The sequence below is a fragment of the Oncorhynchus kisutch genome, linkage group LG27 (assembly GCF_002021735.2).
Source record: "Oncorhynchus kisutch isolate 150728-3 linkage group LG27, Okis_V2, whole genome shotgun sequence".
Taxonomy (NCBI): Eukaryota; Metazoa; Chordata; class Actinopteri; order Salmoniformes; family Salmonidae; genus Oncorhynchus; species Oncorhynchus kisutch.
Genome location: NC_034200.2, coordinates 23,417,732 through 23,443,551, shown reverse-complemented (window position 1 = coordinate 23,443,551; position 25,820 = coordinate 23,417,732). Strand labels below are relative to the sequence as shown.

General features: G+C 40.5%; 1 protein-coding gene across 1 annotated transcript in view; it reads right to left on the bottom strand.

Annotated features, from left to right (window-relative positions):
- The window catches only part of pappa2 (pappalysin 2), a 65,019-nt gene that overhangs the window by 26,059 nt on the left and 13,140 nt on the right, over positions 1-25,820 (bottom strand). The window contains exons 4-10 of the mRNA XM_020462547.2: positions 23,419-23,712; positions 22,843-23,035; positions 22,474-22,604; positions 12,830-13,012; positions 12,299-12,596; positions 8,682-8,810; positions 6,167-6,252 (exon numbers count right to left, since the gene is read on the bottom strand). Of these exons, the coding sequence (XP_020318136.2) occupies positions 6,167-6,252; positions 8,682-8,810; positions 12,299-12,596; positions 12,830-13,012; positions 22,474-22,604; positions 22,843-23,035; positions 23,419-23,712 (1,314 nt within the window). The remainder of the gene's footprint in view (positions 1-6,166; positions 6,253-8,681; positions 8,811-12,298; positions 12,597-12,829; positions 13,013-22,473; positions 22,605-22,842; positions 23,036-23,418; positions 23,713-25,820) is intronic.

Genomic DNA, 25,820 nt, shown 5'->3' with positions numbered 1-25,820 from the left:
GAGTTTAGTCTGTTAGTTACATACAGCTGCATGGGTAGGAGAGTTTAGTCTGTTAGTTACATACAGCTGCATGGGTAGGAGAGTTTAGTCTGTTAGTTACATACAGCTGCATGGGTAGGAGAGTTTAGTCTGTTAGTTACATACAGCTGCATGGGTAGGAGAGTTTAGTCTGTTAGTTACATACAGCTGCATGGGTAGGAGAGTTTAGTCTGTTAGCTACATACAGCTGCATGGGTAGGAGAGTTTAGTCACTGACAAGGTGTTGAATTGGAATAAATAATCCAAGGAACTATGTCTGAAAAATAAACAGTCTAGACAATATGGAATCAAACCATATTATCATCATAGCAGGTTGTTTGGATATTGTGCACTGACCATAATATACAGTACAAAAGACAACAACCCCTGTGACAATGATAAATGTGTTTTTACTTCAGTTGTTTGTCAAAGCAATATCACTTTCAGGATAATACGAGTTGATGTTCATGCTTCAGATACATTGACATCATGATCCAGTCTTGTGTTGTAGGAGTTAACTTGTCAAGCATCAGAATACCCAAACATGGAAGCAAATATGTGCATGACTGAGTGAGAATGAGGCACTATCTTGAATGGTGCAATGATTCCATTTTATAAATTGCAATTTATAATGTGTTTTTTTGCCAAAGTTCTTTTCCTGCTAGTCATGCCTTTTATTCCCAAAGAAAATATAACACTTTCAGTCACGGCATCTCTAAACCTTCATGGAATAGATTCATTATTTCTCCCCTGACAAAACTGAGGGGGTGTTGACGTACTAGCTAAGTAATAGATTCCCAAAATATGCATCCCAAATGGCACCCTATTCACTTTATAATCCACTGCTTAATGTTTGTATTTATTATTATGTATATAAGAATTTATCCTTGTCTTGTCCCCAAAATCATTGATGATGCTTGAGGTAATGAAACAATTGGGATTGTTGATGCTTGAGGTAATGAAACAAGTTGGGATTTAAAGTAATACTCTACCCTACTCTACTCTGGTTAAAAGTAGTGCACTACGAAGGGAATAGGCTGCCATTTTGGTCATACTCAAAATGTGTCCCTTCACTTACTTTGACAACTTGCTAAAATACAGTATGTGAGAATAAATCATGTAAATCCATTGAATTATCTTAGTTACTCTGTAACCGTTAGGCCTACTTCCTTGTGATTTATATTGTGTGTCAAATGACACATTTTCTATTAAGAAAACACGTTTCATTAACTAAGAGCATGATGATAAAGGAAGTGTACAAAACAATCCCCCAGCATGGTGGATAAAATTATAGGCAACACCACAACTATGAGGTTGACATTTGCTGTTGTTACTGTGCAATTTCTACTTTTAGCATGCCAAGTCTCTGAATGAATACCAGAGACAAGGCAGTGTCAGCTTGACAGCATTGTTTTGTTGTGTAAATCAAAACAAGCTAGCTGTAGTAAACTTTATAATTATATTAGATTAATGTATGCACAATGCATAGTTTGGATAAATTGAGATGGTTAAGCGCAGAATGACTACAAATGACAGTATTTTGTTTATTTAATTAACCCGTTTTAAAGTGGTAGATCAGCTTTAACGTTGCAGATAGATTGTAGTTTCCATCAATGTAATTGTCTGCATTATTTCCAATCCTCAATATATATTTTTTGTGAATATATATATATATATTTTATTATTTTCCCCTAACCCTACCACCTCCTCTAATTGGAGTAAACTAATAGACAACAACAGTTAGGCTTCTGCTTCCAGCTTATATGTAACGGATTTCCTCCTCTTCGTCTGAGGAGGAGGGATCGGACCAAAACGTAGTGTGGTAAGTGTGCATAATGATTTATTAACAAAACAACTGAACAATCGAACAAAACAAAAATAATGTGCATAAACGAAACAGTCCTGTGTGGTGACAAACACTGACACGGAAATCAAACACCCACCAACCAAAAGTGAAACCCAGGCTACCTAAGTATGATTCTCAATCAGAGACAACTAACGACACCTGCCTCTGATTGAGAACCATACTAGTCCGAACACAAAAACCAACATAGAAAAACAAACAGACTGCCCACCCCAACTCATGCCCTGACCATACCAAAACAAAGAATAAAATAACAGAACTATGGTCAGAACGTGACATTATACATCCATATGCTGTACATTTTACAGACATAATGTATTTCACAATAGTTATCTTTTGTTTGTTTTTAATCCCATCCTTCAGCTACCCTCAATCCCTCCCATCTACAGTGCCTTCAGAAAGTATTCAGGCCGTTGACTTTTTCCACATTTTGTTACGTTACAGCCTTATTCTAAAAAGGATTAGATGAAAAAAATACTCAGCAATTGACACACAATACCTATAATGACAAAGCGAAAACAGGTTTATGGATTTTTTTGCAAATGTATTACAAATAAAAAACAGCTGGCCTTCCTGAGTGGTGCAGCGGTCTAAGACACTGCATCGCAGTGCTAGAGGTGTCACTACAGACCTGGGTTCGATCCCAGGCTGTATCACAACCAGCCAGCGACTCCTTGTGGCGACTCCTTGTGGCGGGTCGGGCACCTGTAGGTGGATCTTGGGTTGTCAGTTGAACGGTGTTTCCTCCGACACATTGGTGCAGCTGGCTTCCAGGTTATGCAGGCGGGTGTTAAGAAGCGCAGTTTGGCGGATCATGTTTCGGAGGACACATGACACAATCTTAGCTTCCCGACCCCATTTGGGAAGTCGCAGCGATGAGAGACAAGATCAAAATTGGTGGAAAAAAGGGGGTAAAATACTAAAAACAAGAATACCTTATTTACATAAGTATTTAAACCCTCTGCTATGGGACTTGAAATTGAGCTCAGGTGCATCCTGTTTCCATTGATCATCCTTGAGATGTTTCTACAACTTGATTGGAGTCCACCTGTGGTAAATTCAATTGATTGGACATGATTTGGAAAGGCACACATCTGTCTATATAAGGTCCCACAGTTGACAGTGCATGTCAAAGCAAAAACCAAGCCATGAGGTCGAAGCAGTGGTGAAACTATTTAAAGTAAAAATACTTTAAAGTACTACTTAAGTCATTTTTTGGGGTATCTGTACTTTACTTTACTATTCATATTTTTGAATATTCAACTTTTACTTCACTACATTCCTAAAGAAAATTATGTACTTTTTACTCCATACATTTTCCCTGATACCCAAAAGTACTCGTTACATTTTGAATGCTTAGCAGGACAGAATTGTTTTCCAATTCACACACTTATAAAGAGAACATCCCTTGTCATCCCTATGGTGCCTGACCTGGTGGATTCACTAAACACATGTCTTGTTTGTAAATGACGTCTGAGTGTTGGAGTGTGCCTCTGGCTATCCGTAAATTAAAAATAAAAAAAAATCTGCTATCTGGTTTGCTTAAAATAAGGAATGTGAAATTATTTATACTTTTACTTTTGATACATAAGTATATTTAAAACCAAATACTACTTGAGTAAAATTCTAAAAGTATTTTACTGGGTAACTTTCACTTTTACTTCAGTCATTGTCTATTAAGGTATCTTTACTTTTACTCAAGTATGAGGTTTGGGTACTTTTTCCACCACAGGGTCGAAGGAATTGTCCGTAGAGCTCCGAGACTGGATTCTGTCGAGGCACAGATCTGGGGAAAGGTACTAAAACTTTTCTGCAGCATTGAAGATCCCCAAGAACACAGTGGCCTCGATCATTCTTAAATGGAAGAAGTTTGGAACCACCAGAGCTGGCTGCCCAGCCAAACTGAGCAATCGGGGGAGAAAGGCCTTGGTCAGGTCAGAGAGGTGACCAAGAACCCGATGGTCACTCTAACAGAGCTCTAGAGTTCCTCTGTGGAGATGGGAGAACCTTCCAGAAGGATACCTATCTCCGCAGCACTCCACCAATCAGGACTTCATGGTAGAGTGGCCAGAGGGAAGCCAATCCTCAGTAAAAGGCACATGACATCCCGCTTGGAGTTTGCCAAAAGGCACTTAAGACTCTCAGACCGTGAGAAACAAGATTCTCTGGTCTGATGAAACCAAGACTGAACTCTTTGACCTGAATGCCAAGCGTCACATCTGGAGGAAACCTGGCACCATACCAACGGTGAAGCATGGTGGTAGCAGCTTCATGCTGTGTGGATGTTTTTCAGCGGCAGGTTCACCTTCCAACAAGACAATGAGCCTAAGCACACAAACAAGACAATGCAGGAGTGGCTTCGAGACGATTCTCTGAATGTCCTTGAGTGGCCCAGCCAGAGCCAGGACTTGAACCCGATTGAACATCTCTACAGAGACCTCAAAATAGCCTATCTGACAGAGCTTGAGAGGATCTGCAGAGAAGAATGGGAGAAACTCCCCAAACACAGGGGTGCCAAGCTTGTCATATCCACGAAGATTCGAAGCTGGAATCACTGCCAAAGATGCTTCAACAAAGTGCTGAGTAAAGGGTGTTAATACTTATGTAAATATGATATATATTTTTTATTATTATTTATAAATGAGCAAAAATGTCAAAAACTGTTTTTGCTTTGTCATTATGGGGTATTGTGTGTAGATTGATGAGGGTAAAAAACAATGTAATACATTTTAGAATAAGGCTGTAACGTATCAAAATGTGGAAAAAGTCAAGGGGTCTGAATACTTACTCCAAATGCACTGTATCTCTTTTTATTTTTAATTTCACCTTTATTTAACCAGGTAGGCTGGTTGAGAACAAATTCTCATTTGCAACTGTGACCTAGCCAATATAAAGCAAAGCAGTTTGACACATACAACAACACAGAGTTACACATGGAATAAACAAACATACAATCAATAATACAGTAGAAAAATCTATAATTAGCATGTGCAAATGAGGTAGGATAAGAGGGGTAAGGCAATAAATAGGCCGTGGTGGCGAAGTAATTACAATATAGCAATTAAACACTGGAATGGTAGGGTGTGCAGAAGATGAATGTGCAAGTAGAGATACTGGGGTGCAAAGGAGCAAGATAAATAAATAAATACAGTATGGGGATAAGGTAGATTGGATGGGCTATTTACAGATGAGCTATGTACAGGTGCAGTGATCTGTGAGCTGCTCTGACAGCTGGTGCTTAAAGCTAGTGAGGGAGGTAAGAGTCTCCAGCTTCAGAGATTTTTGCAGTTAGTTCCAGTAATTGGCAGCAGAGAACTGGAAGGAAAGGCAGCCAAAGGAAGAATTGGCATTGGGGGTGACCAGTGAGATATACCTGCTGGAGCGCATGCTACGGGTGGGTGCTGCTATGGTGACCAGTGAGCTGAGATAAGGTGGGGCTTTACCTAGCAGAGACTTGTAGATGACCTGGAGCCAGTGGGTTTGGCGACGAGTATGAAGCAAGGGCCAGCCAACGAGAGCATACAGGTCGCAGTGGTGGGTAGTATATGGGGCTTTGGTGACAAAACGGATGGCACTGTGATAGACTGCATCCAATTTGTTGAGTAGAGTGTTGGAGGCTATTTTGTAAATGACATCGCCGAAGTCGAGGATCGGTAGGATGTTCAGTTTTACGAGGGTATGTTTGGCAGTATGAGTGAAGGATGCTTTGTTGCGAAATAGGAAGCCGATTCTAGATTTAATTTTGGATTGGAGATGTTTAATGTGAGTCTGGAAGGAGAGTTTACAGTCTAACCAGTATTTTTCCACTGTGATGTTTCAACAAAGTTCTGAACCTATTCTCATAGTTTCTACAAATTGTAAATTAATGATACATTTTTTTTGCTAAAAGTATTAAAAGTACAAATGACAGTATTTGTGATATGAAATCACTGCATGGAGTTAGTGCATGGAGCTAATGAAGATGTTTGTGTTTTGCTTTTCGTGTATTGATGTTAACATCGATGTGTATTTCGATGTGTATATTGATGTGTATAGTGTATATTGATGTGTAATGTTGTGTTTGATGTTTATACAAGGCTCATCAATCAAATGTAAAACAATTAATGTGTGTGATAAGTGATTCATCTTTACTTAGTTTGTTTTGTTAAGTTGTGACCTGTCTCTGTTGCAAGACGTACTGTAATGAATACAGCCCTGGTCTAGGTGGGTTTCTTTTGTGGTCATTCCACAGACTGTAGACTGAGACCAGGATTAGGAGAGTGCTCTTGTCTGTTCTTCACTCACCATTGCAGTTGAAGCCTGACTCCATGTGGCACTTCTTAGAGCAGCCATCACCATCCAACAGATTGCCATCATCACAGTCCTCTGTCCTACAAACACAGAGACAGCAAGGATCAGTCATCTCCATAGTCTATACATTTTCATTACAAACACACATATCCTTTGATTTCACTACATTCTCCACTGAGAGAGACCAATAAGTATGACCTATATGAGTATACTGTAGTTTGGCTTCACTTGCACACTTGATAATGTACTGTAGGCACTGCCCTAATGTATATGTTATCTGTTACCAGGAGTTGCATGGCAAGTGGTTCAGTAACACAAGGAGTGCACAAAGAACAATGCCCAAGGACTAGTCAGCCCTTCGCCCTCTGAGTGGCCAAAATGTATCTGTCTATTATAGAATTCAGAGGACTGACTATTGAATATGATAGAAATCAAACATGGATACTATCGTATTATTCTATCTGAAAGTTGTTTACTGAGGATAACTCTGATGCTATCTATATGGATGTATTATATATGTGGTAACTTGTTTCTGTACAGGGTGACCTCTGAATTACTCCTCGCAAGAAGGTTTTATTGTCTTCCCAGGAATTCTGTCTTATTTCCGTTGGTCTCATACCCGACACCTGCCTTTAATTTCTGTGACACCCTGTGGAGATTGGGCCTTACTCTGTAAACTTGGTATCATTTGATTGGTCAATGGTGGTTGGTTTTGGGTTGAAAGGTTACACCTTCAGGTGTTATACATTTTATTACATGCCTTTGTTCTCTCTCATCCTGTATCCAGGCTTCCTGGGCTTCTAAGCCTCTGGCTTAATAGGCATCTCTTTGTTCATGCTTTGTCTTCTAAGTTATGCTCAGAAGTATGCTTTCTAAAGCTTGTAACTTAAGCTTTATGCCTTGTATGTGAATCCATTCATTGTAAAAATGTTCATTTAAAATCCTCCTTTGATATAGACAATTGTATTTGTATTGAAACTGTCCAGAGTAATGAAGGTGGACTTGTTTACCATGATTACAACATTGCTGTGTATCAATTAGTAGTATTAATGAATGCATAATATTATGGCCATGTTCCTTCTACTGTTGGTGTGGTCAACAATGGATGAGAGAAAAAAGAACATACAGTGCCTTCAGAAAGTATTCAGACCTCTTGATTTTTCCGACATTTTGCTGTGTTACAGCCTGAATATAAAATGGATGAAATTTAGATTTTTTTTTGTATTACTGGCCTACACACAGTACCCCATAATGCCAAAGTGGAATTGTTTTTTGTTTTAATTTTTAGTTTTTTAATGAAAAGCTGAAATGTCTTGAGTCAATAAGTATTCAACACCTTTGTTTTGGCAAGCCTAAATAACTTCAGGAGTAAAAATGTACTTAACAAGTCAAATAAATAAGTTGCATGGACTCTGTGTGCAATAATGGAGTTTAACATGATTTTTGAATGACTGATTCAAATGATTTTTGAATGACATCTCTGTACCCCACACATACAATTATCTGTAAGGTCTCTCAGTCGAGGAGTGCATTTCAAACACAGATGTAACCACAAACACCTGGAATGTTTTCCAATGTTTCACAAAGAAGGGCACCTATTGGGAGATGGGTAAAATATCTCTTTGAGCATCGGGAAGTTATTAATTACACTTTGGATGGTGTATCAATACACCCAGTCACTACAAAAATACAGGCTAATTAAATTGCAGGAGAGGAAGGAAAACGCTCAGAGATTTCACCATGAGGCCAATGGTGACTTTAAAACAGTTACAGAGTGTAATGGCTGTGATAGGAGAAAACTGAGGATGGATCCCCACATTGTATTTACTCCACAATACTAACTTAATTGACAGAGTGAATGAAAGGAAGCCTGCACAGAATACAAATATCTCAAAACGTGCATCTTGTTTGCAAAAAGGCACTAAAGTAATACTGCAAAAAATATGGGAAAGCAATTCACTTTTCTCCTGAATACAAAGTGTTACGTTTGGGAAAATCCAATACAACACATTACTGAACACCACTCTCCATAGCATAGTGGTGGCTCCATCATGTTATGTGTATGCTTGTAATCGTTAAGGACCGTGGAGTTTTCAAGGATAAAACAGAAACTGAATGGAGCTAAGAACAGGCAAAATCCTAGAGGAAAACCAGATTTAGTCTGCTTCCCACCAGACACTGGGAGATGAATTAACCTTTCAGCAGGACAATAACCCGAAAACATAACGCCAAATCTACACTGGAGTTGCTTACCAAGAAGACAGTGAATATTCCTGAGTGACGTAATTGTGACGTAAACCTCATTTTCAATAAATTTGCAAAACTGTCTAAATACATGTTTTCACTTTGTCATTATGGGGTATTGTGTGTCGATGGGTGAGAAAAACAAACAATTTAATCCATTTTAAATTCAGGCTGTAACACAACAAAATGTGGAATAAGTCAAAGAGTATGAATACACTCTCAAAGCACTTCATCTGGGATGTGAATACTGTGTAAACTGACTGACCCCTGGAGAAGTCCGTCACCGCAGTAGGCAGCACCATGGGTGTAGAGGAGAGGTGGGGAGAGCTCACTGAGAAGACCGTCTGCTTCCACCTGAACTCTGTACTGGTACTCCATGTCCTTTTCAATATCACTGTGTGAACACATCAAAACATGCAGCATTCATGTATAAACAGCTTTCTAACTGCATTTTTGTCTCATGGAATTGTATTCCTTTAGAATTAAAGACATAATTGACATTTCAGATTATTTCCAGGTGGAATTGTTGCATAGAGTTACAAAATGACTAAACTAAACCAATAGCTATTATTATCAAATAACCATTTTGAACAGCAAGGTTATATGGAAACGACAGTGCACATAGATACACAATAAGAAACAGATTGTTCTTGTGTATCTGTGTCCAGAGTCACCTAGTCATCTAAGCTTGCTGTAGGAAGCAGTGACCTTAAACCTAAACAGGAGGTACGGTGGGTACAGTGATATCATACCTCCTGTCCCAGAGCTATTGACCTGTTTTAGTCAGCTCCAAACTATAAAAAGAGCCTACCTTTGATTTCCCGGCAGCCCTCCTAGATTACCATTGTCTCCGGCCAGCTGTAAAGAATGCCTACAAAAATGCACATCCTCTACTCTGTCAGACGTGTCTGATTTCCTCCCGCTACAAATGACCCTTATTAATTATGGATCAACTCTAAGAGCCCGCTCTATCTAGCATACCACTGGAGGAGCCGGTGTGTTTTTTATTTAACGGCTTAGACTTAGGGTAGTTTTGGGAATGATACAATCAGTTATTAATGTACAAGTCAAATGTTTATGAACAACTAGTTAGCAGAAACTAGGCTATGAGGGTCAGGGGAAAATAATACATTCTTGTCCATGGACTAACAACATAAATTTATCCTACACCTATTTCACACATACCCCAAAGGTGTTTTTTTTTTACTCCTAATAGACCAAAAACGAGAGTCACATATTTAAGGATTAGGATATCAAGTGCAAAACCATCTTGTTTTGCCAGCTATACCTCTTGGTGGCAGTGTAGACTCACAGTCACAATTCTTAGCCTTTCTTTCATTTCTCTCCTGCAATTTCTCTCCTTCTCTCTCTTTACCTCTTCCTCCAAATGACAGGCCTCTCACTTATCATATACTAACCATGATGAGCATACAGTACAGAGCCTTCAGTGAGAGGAAATGGCTGAGCAACAGCTCCAAAGAGCCACAGGTGTTTACTGTTTTTGCTGGTCAAATTTGGTTTATATTCCAGCGACTGCCTTCCCCCAAACACAACCTCTCTGCCCTCCTCTTCCCTCCACATAACTTAATTCCCCTTGGTTTTTACATCTTTTTGCACTTACAGCTACTTGTGGAACATTTAGAGATGAAACCAAATGTATTCCTCAATGTGACCTCTTAAGCACATCCACCTACTCCTGCAAGTGCTTGAAAAGCAACAATATCCCAGAAAGTGTTAGTGGAAAATTACAAAATCATCCACAAGAAAATGTGTATGATACTAATACCAAATACAAGCTGACTCTAATGAATAAAAGTAAGCTGGAACAGAATTTTAAAAATATATGTGAGATGGGAAATATCTTAATGTTTAGGGGGCTTACTTATGTTATGTGTAATGCAAAACTGGATGCAGATAATCAATTTAACACCTTTTCTCACTGCATGAGATTAAATTGGTTTGACGTACGCCGGAATCCTCTGAAAACGGTTCATTAAATAACGCCCTTGGTGTTGATTTGTATCAGTAGCTAGTGCTAAAAGGAATGTTGAATACATTTGGTTCTGTGTTGCGAAAACGGTGCCACACCGAAATACTTGATAATGACACAAATCTCAGTTTCTGGGGCTACAGACGATTATGTATGGTCTTTGTAAGTGACATAAATTATACTTTTACATGACCTCAAAACAATACATCTGTGTCCACACAGGATCAATTTCCAGACTAAGTTCAAAGTATTAGTAGTTATTAGTAGTTGCTGAATTCCAGAGTGTGCGCCTACATACAGTACAGTAGTTTGGACACACCTACTCATTCAAGTTTTTTGTTGTTGTTATTTTTACTATTTTTACATCGTAGAATAATAGTGACTACATCAAAACTATGAAATAATACATATTGAATTGTGTAGTAACCAAAAACGTGTTAAACAAATCTAAATAAATTTTATATTTGAGATTCTTCAAAGTAGCCACCCTTTGCCTTGATGAAAGCTTTGCACACGCTTAGCATTCTCCCAACCAGCTTAACCCGGAATGCTTTTCCAACCATCTTGAAGGAGTTCCCACATATGCTGAGCACTTGTTGGCTGCTTTTCCTTTACCCTGCAGTCAAACTCATCCCAAACCATCTCAATTGGGTGATTGTGGAGGCCAGGTCATCTGATGCAGCACTCCATCACTCTCCTTCTTGGTCAAAAAGCCCTTACACAGCCTGTAGGTGTGTTTTGGGTCATTGTCTTGTTGAAAAACAAATTATAGTCCCACCAAGAGCAAACCAGATGGGATGGCATATCGCTGCAGATTGCTGTGGTAGCCATGCTGGTTAAGTGTGCCTTGAAATCTAAATAAATCACTGACAGTGTCACCAGCAAAGCACCATCGCACCACCTCCTCCATGGGAACCACACATGCAGAGATCATCCGTTCACCTACTCTGTGTCTCACAAAGACACAGCGGTTGGAACCAAAAATCTCAAATTTGGACTCATCAGACCAAAGGACAGATTTCCACCGGTCTAATGTCCATTGCTCGTATTTCTTGGCCCAAGCAAGTCTATTCTTCTTCCTGGTGTCCTTTAGTGGTGGTTTCTTTGCAGCAATTCGACCATGAAGGCCTGCTTCACGCAGTCTCCTCTAAACAGTTGATGTTGCGATGTGTCTGTTTCTTGAACTCTGTGAAGCATTTATTTGGACTGCAATCTGAGATGCAGTTAACTCTAAAGAACTTATCCTCTGCAGCAGAGGTAACTCTGGGTCTTCCATTCCTGTGGCAGTCCTCATGAGAGCCAGTTTTATCACAGCCCTTGATGGTTTTTGCGACTGCACTTGAAGAAACTCTCAAAGTTCTTGACATTTTCCGGCTTGACTGACCTTTATGTCTTAAAGTAATGATGGACTGTCATTTCTCTTTGGTTATTTGAGCTGTTCTTGCCATAATTTGAACTTGGTATTTTACCAAATAGGGCAATCTTCTGTATACCACCCATACCTTGTCACAACACAACTGATTTGCTCTAATGCAATAAGAAGGAAAGAAATTTCACAAATGAACTTTTAACAAGGCACACCTGTTAATTGAAATGGATTCTAGGTGACTAGCTCATGAAGCTGGATGAGAGAATGCCAAGAGTGTGCAAAGGTGTGTTCAAGGCAAAGGGTGGCTACTTTGAAGAATCTCAAATATAAAATATATTAGAATTTGTTTAACACCTTTTTGGTTACTACATGATTCTTTTTGTGTTATTTCATAGTTTTTATGTCTTCACTATTATTCTACAATGTAGAAAATAGTAAAAAATAAAGAAAAATCCTTGAATGAGTAGGTGTGTCCAAACTTTTGACTGGGACTGTATATCTGTCGGTGTCAATATTACTGTACCTGTCTGTAAATGTAAGCAGAGTTTGCTGGACCAGATTGCCTGAAAACGGCGGTTGCCGGACAACTCGGTAGATCAGAGGCTGGCAACTGGAGCAGAGAGGATTATGGGGGCCAGAAGTAAGCAGAACAGCGTCAATCTCCATCTTCTCATCAAAGGTGCTCAGTTTGACAGCTGCCACCCTTTTTTCGGTGTGCACATGTAGGGTGAGGGGCACATCACAGAAGACGTGCTGTGGACCCATGTCTAGAGACTCGTCTGTGTCTGTTATTAGCTCGATGTTGATAATCACCTGGTTATCTGTAGAGACAACATGGTGGATAATTATAAGCTGTATAATCAAGCCGTTCCAGAGTAGTGCACATGCTTGACCCTTTATTTGACCCTTTATTTATTCATAAATACCTAGGACAAATAACTGGTGTAACCTGCTCAGATGAATAGCCAAAACATTATAATTCATGTAGACACAATGTGTGGCTTGTATTGTGGAGAGTTTCAGCAATGTTAAATGTACACTATTGAAGACCCACCGGCTGAGATGTAGGTGACCCACACAGTGAGGCTGTCAGGGACCACAAGGTGGAGGAAGCGCAGCATCAGGACGCAGCCCTCGGTTTCAGGGCAGGGAGACGTCACGTTGGCATCATACAGGCTGAGTTCTGGACTCCAGGCCTGTAGGCTGGGCTCACAGGTCTGGTATACATCTGGAGGGCCTGTAAACGCACACACGCACACAGACACACACACACACTGGTCTTACAATATATACACCTACTGTACATGCGTCCCAAATGGCCCCCCTCTACCCTTTATATTGCACTACCTTTGACAAGAGTCCATAGGGGTCTGGTCAAAGGTAGTGTACTATATAGTAAATATGGTGCCATTTGGAATGCAACCAAATAAATGGAAAAGTTACAACAGATATAGCAGATAGGCCTACAACTTTTTTCTACATCCAAGCCTTCTCAACTGATGACATGCACAGTACCTTCCCACCCACACTGATAAAATGCAGAGAGCTAGAATTCATTGGTTTCAAAGTTAGGCACTCTGTTGTCTTTAATTATTGCAGTATCTTTACTAAAGTTGTAAAATGATTTGAATCACTGAAAAACCATTACTGAACTATTATTAAAGAGGGCTAGTAGAGAGTACAAGCTATGTTCTGAGGGAGAATCATGCAGTAGAGCGAGACTGGGAAAATGACCTGGTTTTGGACTGGACTGATATTTTCCTAACCATCCTCTAGAACACAACATACCCAGGTGCAACTTTACACAGGAAAGGAATCAATTTCTGAATTGGGACAGACAGGGCTCACAAAACAATTTATAAAGCATGTTAATTTCCTCTGTGGTAAAAGAGGAACAGGAGCATGTTGTGTGTCTCAGCAGAGCACTGAAATAAACTGCTGAATGGAGAGGGATAGAGGGAGAGAGCCTGCAGCAGTAGCCCCAGCCAGCCAATGCCTGAGCGTCCTCAGCTTCTGCTATCTGCACCCAATGTGGCTCCTTCACATGTGTGGATTTGTGCAGGGTAAACATCAGCACGCCAAGTCAAACCATAAAACTAAATTGGTCAGATAAACAGAGAAAGGCCTCAACACAGGCCCAGATTAATCACTGTATCAGATGTGGCAAACGGCTCCCACAGGAAAGCCTAGTAGGAAAGCCTAGTGCTTCAAGATCTTAGTGTGTCATCCTTCCTACTTTCAGCAACTTAACCATGTCACTACTTTTCCCCTTTCTCAAGATGAAATAGACTCCCCGGGTCTGGAAATTAATGCTTGGGTTTCAGTGGAGGAACACATCAGAGGGAGGATATGTTTCTGTGAAAAGAATGATGTAGCCTAGATACACTATTTTACCTGTTCCTTTCGTCTGAGTGTGCCAGAGCCGCAGAAAAACTGATGAATTAACTAACATTCAACACAGGTTGAATATGGCTGGTGTCAGTAAATGTCAGCAAAAAAGCGTAATTACATTGTTGCCAGGAGCACAATTACAACCCCCAACACTCTGGATAACATGAAAACAGTTTAACCAGCTCTGCTAGGCCGAATATGATCAGAGTTTGGGTGGGGGTTAAATGGTCAGAGTTTGGGTGGGGGTTAATAAAGCTTAAGATGATTCTTATGGCACTGCACACAGTCAGTGTGAACATTATTTTACTATTCATATTTTGGACAACTTTTACTTCACTACATTCTTAAAGAAATGTATTACTCAATACATTTTCCTGACACCCAAAAGTACTTGTTACAATTTGAATGCTTAGCAGGACAGAAAAATTGTCCAATTCACACACATCATGAGAACATCTCTTGTCATCCCTACTGCATCTGATCTGGTGGATTCACTAAACACATGCTTCATTCGTAAATTATGTCTGAGTGTTGGAGTGTGCCCCTGGCTATCTGTAAATAATGTCTGAGTGTGGAGTGTGCCCCTGGCTATCTGTAAATTTAAAAAACAAGAACATTGAGCTATCCGGTTTGCTTAATATAAGGAATGTCAACTGATTTATACTTTTACTTTTGATACTTAAGTATGTTTAAAAACAAATACTTTTAGAATTTTTCAAATTTTGTCAGAAAGTTGTTTTCATTGCAAGTTAAAGCTTACTGTTAGCTAGCTGACGTTAGATGGCTGGCTCGCTGGCTAACATTATGTTTATGATCTGTGTGTAGTAATGTTATCTCAGAATTTCGCATTGCTAGTTATAGCCTGATGTTAGCTAGCTAACTAGCTAATATTGAACCTATTTGGTTAACTTTAGCTAGCTATGACAATCGGATTGTATTCCTAGTGCTCTATGGATTAGGATTATGGTACATTTTTTCACTAGCGAGCTTGCTAGCTACATGTCTAAACAAAATACCCCAAGTTAAAGCTTACTGTTAGCTAGCTAGCTGACATTAGATGGCTGGCTCGCTAGCTAACATTACGTTTATGATCTGTGTGTAGTAATGTTATCCCAGAATTCCATTTCGCATTGCTAGTTATCGCCTAATGTTAGCTAGCTAACTAGCTAATATTGAACCTATTTGGTTAATTAACTTTAGCTAGCTTTGACAATCGGTTTGTATTGCTAGTGCTCTATGGATTAGGAATGTGGTTCATTGTTTCGCTAGCGAGCTTGCTAGCTACATGTCTAAACAAAATACCCCAGGTTAAAGCTTACTGTTAGCTAGCTAGCTGATGTTAGATGGCTGGCTCGCTAGCTAACATTATGTTTATGATCTGTGTGGAGTAATGTTATCTCAGAATTCCATTTCGCATTGAAAGTTATCGCCTAATGTTAGCTAGCTAACTAGCTAATATTGAACCTATTTGGTTAACTTTAGCTAGCTTTGACAATCGGTTTGTATTGCTAGTGCTCTATGGATTAGGATTATGGTTCATTGTTTCATTGTTCATTGTAGCTAGCATGTCTTAACAAAAGACTCCATTTAGCTAGATGATCACATCACCCATCAAGTTAGCCAGGTGTGTCTGACGGTGATTACGGCTATCTATTGTATAATAATGCCAAAATATTTGTATCTGGAATTTGTCTTTCATCATCAGTAGAACATGCCTGACCGTCCTCCACCATTCATACAAGGAGAATGGTCTAATGCCTCCCATCAAAAAGAGAGATGGCCCAAGCAAGCACAGGTTACACCTGAAGCATGAGGACTTGCAGCGAGGGGTGAACTTCATCAACAACTACGCAGAGGATAATGCAATATTATTACCAGGACACAAACACTTTGGTGGAAAGTTGCTGCCATCCCATGTGACAAAAGCAGCAGTGTGGCATCTCTACAAGGAATCGATGACAACACTTGGTATGTAAAGCATAAACAACACGTTTTGATTATTTAATTGACCTACAACATGATTGGCACTACATTTATTGATCTTACATTATTGTAAGTGTTATCATGTTATCATTTTAAAACTTCTTGGTGCACCCATCCCGTTAGCGGGATAATTTTTGTCAACATCCGCTGAATTGCAGAGCGCCAAATACAAATTAAATTACTAAAAATATTTAATAATCATGAAATCACAAGTGCAATATAGCAAAACACAGCTGAGCTTCTTGTTTATCCACCTGGCGTGTCAGATTTAAAAAAAGCTTTACAGCAAAAGCTATTCAAGCGTTTATGTTAGGACATCTCTCTCAGGAGACAAAACATTACAAACAGCTAGCAGCAAAGTAGATTGGTCACGAAAGTCAGAAAAGCAATTAAAATGAATCGCTTACCTCCGATGATCTTCGGATGTTTGCACTCACGAGACTCCCAGGTACACAATAAATGTTCCTTTTGTTCCATAAAGATTATTTTTATATCCAAATTTGGTTGGTGCGTTTTGTTCAGAAATCCACAGGCTCGAGCGGTCACGACGGGGCAGACGAAAATTCCAAATAGTATCCGTAAAGTTCGTAGAAACATGTCAAACTTTTTTTATAATCAATCCTCAGGTTGTTTTTACAATAAATAATCAATAATATTTCAACCGGACCGTAGCTTTTTCAATAGGAGAGAGAGAGAAAATGTCTGCTCCAAGCTGTTGCGCATGCAAAACTCTGCTGGCACCCAGCTATCCACTGACTCGATGTGATCATTTTTGCTCATTTTTCAGAATAAAAGTCTGAAACTATGTCTAAAGACTGTTCACACCATGTGGAAGGCATAGGGAAAGGAATCTGGTTGATATCCCTATAAATGGAGGGAATGCATGCAGTGGAACAGGGAGATTAGTTTCTCTTAGGCACTTCCTTGTTGGATTTTCCTCAGGTTTTCGCCTGCAATATCAGTTCTGTTATACTCACAGACAATATCTTGACAGTTTTGGAAACTTTTGAGTGTTTTCTATCCTAATCTGACAATTATATGCATATTCTAGTTTCTGGGCCTGAGAAATAGGCAGTTTCGTTTGGGTACGTTTTTCATCCAAACATCAAAATACTGCCCCCTACACTCAACAGGTTTTAACTTCCAATTTCCATGATGATGTTTCTGTATGCAGTGCTGCTGCTCTGCACATTTGTAGGTAAATGAAAGTTACCTGATAATGATTTATAAAAAATTATGTGATATATCTTAATGTTATATCTTAATGTTCTTTTGTTGTTTGCAGGTGCACTATCCTTCTGACCCTATGCAGCCAGGTCCCATCTACCTTTTAACACCTCGCAAGTGTGGCTTGTTTGGTGTCTGCTGTGAAGGAATACCACAACAAGTCAACTACTTGATTGATGAAGGCATGTCATCCAGCAAAGGCAGCAATGCAGTCATCAACTACATGCACCATTTCTTCACCAACTAAGGAGTTTGGGAATCACTTGTGGCCCTGAATTGTGATGACTGCAGTGGCCAAAACAAGAACAAGTTTGTGCTCTGGTATTGTGCCTGGCAGACCACGCAAAAGCTCCACCATGGTCTGGACCTTCACTTCCTGATCACAGGCCACACCAAGTTTGCCCCAGGCTGGTGCTTTGGCCTCATCAAGCAGCGCTTCAGAAAGACCAGAGGGAACACTTTTTCTGAGATTGCTGATGTTGTGAAGGACAGCACTGTGACAGGGGTCAACATTCCAAAGCTGATTGGACTGGAGGATGGTACGGTGCTGGTGGAAAGCTATGGCTGGTAACAACACCTGACTCCGTACCTCAGGAAGCTGCTACAGTTCAAGCAGCACCAGCACTTCAGGTGAATATAATCTTCATTGCATTGTATGAGGTTATTCTTCTTATCTTAAGTCCAACTAAATGCATGCTCTTCAACCGATTGCTGCCCGCTCATGCCTGCCCATCCATCATCACTACTCTGGACGGTTCTGACTTAGAATATGTGGACAACTACAAATACCTAGGTGTCTGGTTAGACTATAAACTCTCCTTCCAGACTCACATTAAGCATTAAGCACATTAAGTAATGTCTTCATTTTTCTTGTTATTTCCTGTTTTACAGCTTCGATGCTCTGGAGCCGGGTGTTGTGGTTGCCAAGGAGCATTCGGACTCAGTCGGGACCAGGTTTCAGCTGCTGCGCAAAGCTGACATCCTTCCTCCCATAGATGTTCTGCCTGTACAAGCACCACCTAGACTGGACCTAGCTAGACAAACTTATGTTTTTGAGAAGATCAGGGAGTTTTGCGACGAAGAGGCTGTGGGCAACACATGCCCTGCACCAAAGTCAAGGGCAGGACAGAAACAGGCTCTCCGGATATAGATTCCCTTGTTCATGCTTGGTTCGCACGGACCAGTCATCAGCACTATCTGCAGTGCCTCTATTCAAATGACTCTGTCCTAACACACGCCATACGTTGCAGTTACTGTACTATTTTTTTCTTATCCTACTGTTCAGCCACGTTACTACTGATTGTATGCATATAACTACCTCATCTATCACTGAAATTGTTATTGATATTGTTCTTGTTCTTGTTCTTGTACATACTGTATATTATTTTATTTATATTGACGCTATCTATTTCTGATATTGGTTCTATGCAAGTAACCATTTGTACGTTTACACCTTCTGTAGAGACCCATCCACTTGGCAATATGTGGCTGAGGGTTATAGCATTTCTTTCACATGACCCATCAATTTAGACGTGTGTCTGGATAAGCGTCATCTAATATTTATAAAACTTTATTATCTGAGTCAACATGGGCCAGCATCCCTGTGGAACACTTTCAACACCTTGTAGAGGCCATGCTCATATTTAGGGTGTTCTGAGGGCAAAGGGGGTGCAACTCAATATTAGGATGTTTTGTACACTCAGTGTACAAAAGGCCTCATTAATTTTTAAATTGATCAAACTTTTGTTTTCCTGTTCTAGCAGAAGTTCTCAAGGCCCATGAATGAACTCCATGGCTTAAACATGGACAAGCAGGTAATAGAACTCTCTCCCATAAACTACACTACAGTACACAAAAAAAGCCACCTCCCACAGAATTATCGATTCCACTCTTTTCTCCTGGCTAATGCTATAATTGTATTTATCGTTATTAAAAGTAATGCATGGAGAGTTCTCACTAACCTGGACGCTTTTAAGAAATCCTATGACAACCTCCGATGAGCCATCAAACAGGGAAATACAGGACTAAGACAGAATCCTACTACGCCGGCTCTAATGCTCATCGGATGTGGCAGGGCTTGCAAACTATAAAACATTTGAAAGAAAAACCCAGCTGTGAGCTGCCCAGTGAAGCAAGCTTACCAGACGACCTAAATGCCTTCTATGCTGACTTCGAAGCATGAAACACTGAACCATGCATGAGAGAACCAGCAGTTCCAGATGACTGTGTGATCTCGCTCTTGGTAGCCAATGTGAATAGGACCTTTCATTAAGCAGGTTAACATTCACAAGGCTGCGGGGCAAGACGGATTACCAGGACGTGTACTCAGAGCATACGCTGACCAGCTGGCAGGTGACTTCACTGACAATTTTAACCTCTCCCTAACCCAGTCCATAATACCTACAGTTGAAGTCGGAAGTTTACATGCACCTTAGCCAAATAAATTCCTGACATTTTATCACAGTAAAAATTCCCTGTCTTAGATCAGTTAGGATCACCACTTTATTTTAAGAATGTGAAATGTCAGAATAATAGTAGAGAGAATTATTTATTTCAGCTTTTATTTCTTTTGTCACATTCTCAATGGGTCAGACGTTTGCCTACACTCAATTAGTATTTGGTCGCATTGCCGTTAAATTGTTTAACTTGGGTCAAATGTTTTGGGTAGCCTTCCACAAGTTTCCTTCAATAAATTGGGTCAATATTGGCCCATTCCTCCTGACAATGCTGGGGTAACTGAGTCAGGTTTGTAGGCCTCCTTGCTCGCACATGCTTTTTCAGTTCTGCCCACAAATTTTCTATAGGATTGAGGTCAGGGCTTTGTGATGGCCACTCCGATACCTTGACTTTGTTGTCTGTAGCCATGAAAAGTTTGAAAGGCTGGTCATGGCTCACATCAACACTATCATCCCAGACACCCTGGACCCACTCCAATTCACATCCCGCCCCAACAGATCCACAGGTGATACAATCTCTATTGCATTCCAACTGTCCTCTCCCACCTGGACAAGAGGAACACCTATGTGAGAATGCTGTTAATTGACTACAGCTCAGCGTTCAACACCATAGTGCCTTCCTAGCTCATCACTAAGCTCAGGACCCTGGGACTGAACACCTCCCTCTGCAACTGGATCCTCCGTTCTTCCTAACCGGGCTGTCCCCAGTTGGTGAGGGTAGGCAACAACACATTCCCCACACTGACTCTAAACATGCGTGCGCCTCAGGGGTGGGTGTTTAGTCCCCTCCTGTACTCCCTGTTCACTCACAATTGCGTGGCCGAGCACAACTCCAACACCATGATTAAGTTTGCTGATGACACGACAGTGTCTGACGATGAGTAGGCCTGACGATGAGACCGCATATAGAGAGGAGGTCAGTGACCTGGCAGTGTGGTGCCAGGATGACAACCTCTTCCTCACCATCAGCAAGAGCACATGAGCTGATTGTGGACTAAACGAAATGGAGGGGCCATGCACACACCCATCCACATCAACAAAGCTGTAGTGGAGGGGGTCGAGAGCTTCAAGTTCCTCGGTGTCCACATCACTAACGGATTTACATGGTCCACACACACCAACACAGTTGTGAAGAAGGCACGACAACACCTCTTCGTTCTCAGGACGTTGAAAAGATTTAGCATGGGCCCTCAGATCCTCATGAAGTTCTACATCTGCACCATTGAGACTGGGTACATCACCACTTGGTATGGAAACTGCATGGTATCCGACTGCAAGGCATTACAGAGGGTAGTGCGTACGGCCCAGTACATCTCTGGGGCCGAGCTCCCTGCCATCCAGGACCTCTATACCAGGTGGTGTCAGAGGAAGGCCCTAAAAATGGTCAAAGACGCCAGCTACCCAAGTCACAGAATGTTCTCTCTGCTACCACATGGCAAGCATTACCGATGCACCAAGTCTGGAGCCAACAGGACCCTGAACAGCTTATAACCCGAAGCCATAAAACTGCTAAATAGCTAACCAAATAGCTACCTGGATTATCTGCATTGACTCTCTTTGCACTAACTCTTTTGACTCATCACATATGCTGATGCTACTGTTATCTATCGTGTTTCCAAGTCACTTTACCACTACCTACAGTATATGTACAGTACATATTTACTTCCAATTACCTTGTACCCCTGCACATAGACTTGGTACTGGTACCCTGTGCATACAGCCAAGTTATCATTACTCTTTGTGTATTTATTCAATGTGTTCATATTTTCTATATTTTTCTCTCTGCATTGTTGGGAAAGGCCTGTAAAGTAAACATTTCACTGTTAGTGTACACCTGTTGTTCATGAAGCATGTGCTAAATAACATTTGATTTAATTTTTATTTGATTTTGATTTCTCTGTCTCTTTTCAAAGCATAAATTCCAACTGAGAATTTCCACATATAGAATTTTCTAAACGTTTTATACACGTAATGTCAAAAGACTGGGCTTCTGTACACTCAAAGAATCTTGATTGGGATAATAAGGTACTGTTACATAAAGCATAAGGTATCAAAGCTCTACAGGATACATCATTTTTATGACAGTTTAATGTTCCACAGCACCCAACATTACCAAAAGTTGACCCTGCCAAGCACCGTGTTTTTCTTATGGCTAAAACAAAATAAGTTATTTAGCCTGGCAATTATCATTTAATGATTATCGTATTTTTCTCCAGACAGTCTTTATCCTTGCACGCACCTTACCCACAGGAGAACAGGGGACCCCCCTGGCAGAAAGACAGAAACTAAACTGTAACTGAATGTTTTGTGCATGTTCAAAATGGACACTAAAATCAGTAATTTTTTTCAGACAATGAATACATGCCTGCTTTATTATGTGTTTGGGGTGTCAGAGACATGTCACTGAGTGTGCAAGCTCTGAGATGTCTTTCCTAGACTGTTTACTAGTGGCCAATGTAATTATCATAGTATATGCCATTTATCAGACACTTTTATACAAATGGATTTACAGAGGTGCATGCATACATGTTGTTATGGGTGGCCTCATCAGGAATTTAACCCACAACCCTGATGTTGCAAGTGGCATGCGCCACCAATCTGAGTCACACAGGCCCATGAGTGGCTAAAGAAAAATACTGACCAGTAGCCTCTTCAGGTGTCCAGTATCCAGAGGAGTCACAGACCCGTGGCGAGGTGGCCTCATAGGCATACTGATGGAACACACCATCTGCCTCACAGTCCCTGCAGTTTACACTATCCACTGTAGGAGAACTGTCAATAGAGTTGCTCAAATGTAAGTATCAGAAAATATTTTAAATTGTCATAATCATTCATGAATATCTATGTCTGCATCCCAAATTGCACCATATTCCCTTTATAGTGCACTATGGGCTCCCTCTGGGCACTGGTTAAAAGTAGTGAGCTATATAGGGAATTGAAACCATTTGGGATGCATCCTATCTCATTACTGTTGATATGAGGAAAAAATGTAGCTACACAATTATTCTACCTTTGATGAAGTGGCCCTCTTACAGGTGGAAGCCAATGAATGGAGACCGAATCTGAGCTCTTTCCAATCACCATGGGCTTGAGAGGGATGGGGGTGGGCCTTCTCCCTTTCAGCCAGTTCTCGTAGACTAGATCCATATAACAATGCATCCGAGCCACTTGATTTGGTGTGAAATGGTTGGTGCAGTTATCGTCTCAGGAGAAGAAGTGAAAGTAGAGTAGAGTCAATGTTCCCAGCGGAAATCATCTAACATTAAACAGCCAAGAGAATTTTGATCGCTCAAGTTTGATGTGGATGAATGATCAATAGTATGCAATCCCTAGTCCAAATGCAATACACTTGGACATAACCTAATACTGTATATACAGTAGACCGTTGTGGTCTTGCAGTAGGAATACAGCACCACAGCCTCATTCTAGGGATGCGTCCCAAACAGAACCCTATTCCTTTTATAGTGTACTACTTTTGACCAGGGCCCATAGGGCCCAGGTCAGAAGTAGTGCACTATGAAGGGATAAACTGGGATGCAGTCTAGCTTATGTTGACAGCATTGCAGAGAGGTTACAGTAGACCTACCTGTGTAACTCATGTAGTTGTTGTACGGTGTGTCTTGGTAGAGCGTTATCCCACAGGTGTCGTTCACATAGCCAGGGTCATGGCAGGCCTTTGACTTTGGTGTAGGAGCCGTGTCTGCACATAAGTCTCCTGTCTCCATGGAGGGAGTGGTTTCCTGACAGGGATCATCACAGGACTCCCGCTCACTGACCCCCTTGAAGACATGATACAGTCCAAAGATATGGCCCATCTCATGGATCATTGTGTTATTGTGTCCGACAGTGCCAAAGTAGGATGGATTGAGCACCATTCCACCTGTGGATAGGATCGGATGATATCGGTGTCATGTTACCACTCTAACAGAACTCAACAGGTGGTGAGATAGCTGAAATAGTCTGCCTTTGTTGCTTCCCAAATAGCTAGGTGCTATTTCTTAGAGCCCGTAAATAACTTCTATCCCAGACGATGGATCTAGCTCCATGATCACAGTGGGACATCAAAGATGAATCAGACACAATCTCTATTTATGTCTATTTCATTGACTGTGTCAATGTTTTCTGTGTGTTTCTTGACTAGCTAGTCAAGCTTGCCACCTCAAGCAAACAGTCAAACACATTTTGTCTGACAAGCTTCTGAATAATAACATGTTAACATTTGGTTTTATAACCAACTAATGTCATAAAAACCTTAAACGATGTGACATTTATAACCACTTAGACATGAGGCAACCCGTCAGCAGTTTTAACTCAGCATGTAAGAAACAAGTATAGTGCTATCCCCAGAAATAATTTGCATAATTTCTTATGATGTAATTTATGGAATATGGAAGCAGTGGTTATTGCCCATTATTAACTTTAAGAGCTGGAATAGAATAAAAATGCTATTTGTTTTCTAATTAGAAACACTATTCAATTTGTGAGGACATCCGCTGGGCCCGTTGAGACAACTTCACTTTAATAGCACATTTATAGCCTGTAAATAGTGGCAGATGTATTTCAGGGTTCTGCTTCAACATTCACTTCGGTGGAGAATATTTTCTGGTACAATCGAAGTTAATTGGTAGAGGATCCTCTTGTCAGATGAAGATTTCCTGACCGTAAGTCCTGATGGGACTCATTAAAAAGGTTCTCATGGTTTGTCCTCAGACATGAATCATCAGGTCTGGGTAAACATACAGTGGGCTTGAAATGATTGACAGCCTGATAAAGATGAGCAAAAGTGACTTCAGAAAAAAATTATAATAATACTGAGCTATATTATATGCAAAACAAATTGGAAAATGATTTTATTTTAAACTAATACAATTGCTCAGAGAATGAGATGTTGTTCAATAAGTAATACTTTTTTCTCAAAATTATTGACACCGCTGTTTTCAATGCCTTTCAAAACCTCACCTTGGATTTGAAACTTTGATCTTATCGGGCTATTGGTCCTGGGGCCAAGGTCAACGGCATCATGAACTTTACCCAGTACCAGGACATTTAAACCAAAAACCTGGTTGCCTCTGCGAGGAGGCTGAAACTTGCCCGTAAGTGGATCTTCCAGCAAGACAATAACCCACATCAAAATAAACAAATACATGTATATGGTTAATTGGTCAAAAATAAAAAATACATCTAAATTTTGCAATGGCCATCTCAGTCTCTGGACTTGATACCCATTGAAAACATGTGCTTTGAATTGAAGAGGGCAGTCCATAAGTGCTGACAAAGGATATCAAGGATCTGGAAGGATTCGGTATGGAGGAATAGTCTAAGATCCCTCCCACTGTGTTCTCCAACTCATAAAACATTTTAGAACAAGGCTCAGTGCCCTTATTCTCACAAGGTATTGAGGCATTGAAGGGAATTAATTTTATGATTTTGAACCCTACCTTTTTGAGAGAAAAAAACTATTACTTGTTAAACAAAACCTCTTTCTCTGAGCAATTGTACAAGTATGAAAGTATACAATTTCCCAAATTTTTGGAGCATACAATATAGCTCAGTATTTTAATAATTTATTTTATACAGTCATTTTTGCTCATCTTTATCAAGGGTGTCAATCATTTCGGACCCCACTATATATATTCCTGTGTCATCTGATATACAAGCTTGACAGTTTGTTACAAAATAAGACTGTGAAAAGTAACTACACAACTGACACTACAAAGTCTCTCTTCTCTCTTACAGTCGTGGCACCACTGCGTCTTTCCTCGTATCATTCATGGCTTTGAGTGAAATATCCTCAATTCTGGGAGCTGTGGGGTTCAAAGAGGGGAGGGAAACCTGCAAGACGACGGTCCATCAGGGACACATCAGAGAAAACCCAGCCCAAAACACTGACTGGCTTGTTGATGCAGTTCAACCCTGAGGACGAAGAAAAGGACATCTGTGCTGGAATGCTCCGCACGCCATCCCCAGGGCCCATAATGAATGTGCCAG